Raw genomic sequence first — 2,444 nt, forward strand, 5'->3', positions numbered from 1 at the left:
CAAAAAGCAATACCATTTAGATCAGCTCCAAAATGAATGCTGCCGACTCTCTGAAGGACACTAGGGCCACGGTCTCCATGCATGAGGGGTAAGGATATTCTCCATACGAAGCGTCATAGAAAACTGAGAATGAGGAACTAACATTTGTGAGAGCCAAAATAAGGAAAAAGTGAGAAAAGTTGGGAATTACTTCTAAGTCAAAGCCAAGGAAGACAATTTCAGCAAAGATTTTCCAGTGGTGATCGACACATTTTCAAGAACGGGGCTAGAGAAAACAAGGAGATGTTGAGAACTGATTACTTCATCAGAATCAAGCAAACAAAAACTTAGACTTGAGAAAAATGGAAGATATGAGGCCATGTGTGAGATTTTCCTGGTTGAAAGAAGACTTTAGCATCAGAAAGTATTGATATTTAGCTGCAAAGAAGGCCTCTTGTGAAGAGGGGGAATCTTTTTTAAAATTACGAATATTCAGTTTCCTTCATGTTCATCTATAGTTTATAATGTATTTCCTAATACCGTGGAGCTATGAATAGCCATAAACAACTTCTATCAAGGGAAGAAAGGTAGAATGCTTGTGTCAGGGAGTTGTCAATACTGATGGAAATGAATGCCTGTGTTTATTTTAATCAGCATGGGTAATCCTTATACCCTTATTATGTTTATTTGAGGATGTGAAATGACTAAATAAATCTGAATGACAACTGTACTTTGATTTTGCAGAGTTAAGAGGAAGATTTATGAGGCATGGATTCTTGCATCAGATTTGGAGAAAAGTAGAGTGAATACAGAGATGCCAGACGGCCACTGAGACCCATGGACAGTCCCGCACTCACGCTTCTCTGTCGAACTTTAAGATTTACTAGTAATATGCTACCTTTGCCAAATGAAAAGAAACTAATGCCAAGAAGGCATACTCTTCAATATTGGGAATAGACGTGCTCTCAAGACAATGGCTTCAAAGGTCTCCTGTTTATACGTTTTGACAGTCGTGTGCTGGGCCAGTGCTCTCTGGTACTTGAGTGTAACTCGCCCTACTTCTTCCTACACTGGCTCCAAGCCATTCAGCCATCTAACAGTGGCCAGGAAAAACTTCACCTTTGGCAACATAAGAACTCGACCTATAAACCCCCATTCTTTTGAATTTCTTATAAATGAGCCCAACAAATGTGAGAAAAACATTCCTTTCCTCGTTATCCTCATCAGCACCACCCATAAAGAATTCGATGCCCGGCAGGCGATCCGAGAGACCTGGGGGGATGAGAACAACTTTAAAGGGATCAAGATAGCCACTCTCTTCCTCCTGGGCAAGAACGCTGATCCCGTCCTCAATCAGATGGTGGAGCAAGAGAGCCAGATCTTTCACGACATTATCGTGGAGGACTTCATTGATTCCTACCATAACCTTACCCTCAAAACCTTAATGGGGATGAGGTGGGTGGCCACTTTTTGTTCCAAAGCCAAGTATGTCATGAAAACAGACAGCGACATTTTTGTCAACATGGACAACCTTATTTATAAACTACTAAAACCCTCCACCAAGCCAAGAAGAAGGTATTTTACCGGCTATGTCATCAATGGAGGGCCAATCCGAGACGTCCGCAGTAAGTGGTATATGCCCAGGGATTTGTACCCTGACAGTAACTACCCACCCTTCTGCTCGGGGACTGGCTATATCTTTTCAGCTGATGTGGCTGAACTCATTTACAAGACCTCACTCCACACCAGGCTGCTTCACCTGGAAGATGTATATGTGGGACTGTGTCTTCGAAAGCTGGGCATCCATCCTTTCCAGAACAGTGGCTTCAATCACTGGAAAATGGCCTACAGTTTGTGTAGGTATCGCCGAGTTATCACCGTGCATCAGATCTCTCCAGAAGAAATGCACAGAATCTGGAATGACATGTCAAGCAAGAAACATCTCAGATGTTAGGATTTTTACCAGTGTAAATACGTTTCTTTTCTTTTTTAAGAAATGAGGCCTAGGGTGTAGGTATTTTACAGGTGTCACCAGAGGAAATGAACTGGTGAAGGGGTTTTATAAAAAGTGTTTTTCTTCCCACTCCTAGTTCCTTTCTTGGATTGCCAATTTACACGTGTTAAGCTCTGCTCATAGAAATAATACATGAGTTAAACGGGCCAGATTTCATTCTCAAGTCCTGAAGTATTGCATTTATCTCAAAAAGCAACTTCCTAACAACTGCTAGGTTTTACATACTGTGCAGCTGAGATAAAAATCTGGTTCTGGGAAACTAGAACTCACGGTAATGTCTTCATATCCTCTCTGCAAAAGTAAATAAGTAAATAACACTTTTTCAAAAACAATTCAGAAATAATGCACAGTCAGGGAGACACACTGGATGTGATTATTAATATTGTGTGTGCTGTTACATGGAATTTTTACATGTATTGCCATGTAATGTGTACAGTATTTGCAGTTCCAC

The 2,444-nt window shown here is 41.0% G+C and overlaps 1 protein-coding gene across 1 annotated transcript; it reads left to right on the forward strand.

Annotated features, from left to right (window-relative positions):
* Positions 1 to 952: 952 nt before the first annotated feature.
* On the forward strand, positions 953 to 1,933 carry B3GALT1 (beta-1,3-galactosyltransferase 1). The gene has a single exon (XM_061201246.1). It carries the CDS (start codon positions 953 to 955, stop codon positions 1,931 to 1,933), a length of 981 nt encoding a protein of 326 aa, XP_061057229.1.
* The last annotated feature ends 511 nt before the right edge of the window (positions 1,934 to 2,444 follow it).

This window comes from Eubalaena glacialis, chromosome 1, assembly GCF_028564815.1.
Source record: "Eubalaena glacialis isolate mEubGla1 chromosome 1, mEubGla1.1.hap2.+ XY, whole genome shotgun sequence".
In the NCBI taxonomy this organism is placed as follows: domain Eukaryota; kingdom Metazoa; phylum Chordata; class Mammalia; order Artiodactyla; family Balaenidae; genus Eubalaena; species Eubalaena glacialis.

Coding starts and splice junctions, on each gene's coding strand:
- B3GALT1 (XM_061201246.1), top strand. CDS start 953: ATGGCTTCAAAGGTCTCCTGTTTATACGTTTTGACAGTCGTGTGCTGG.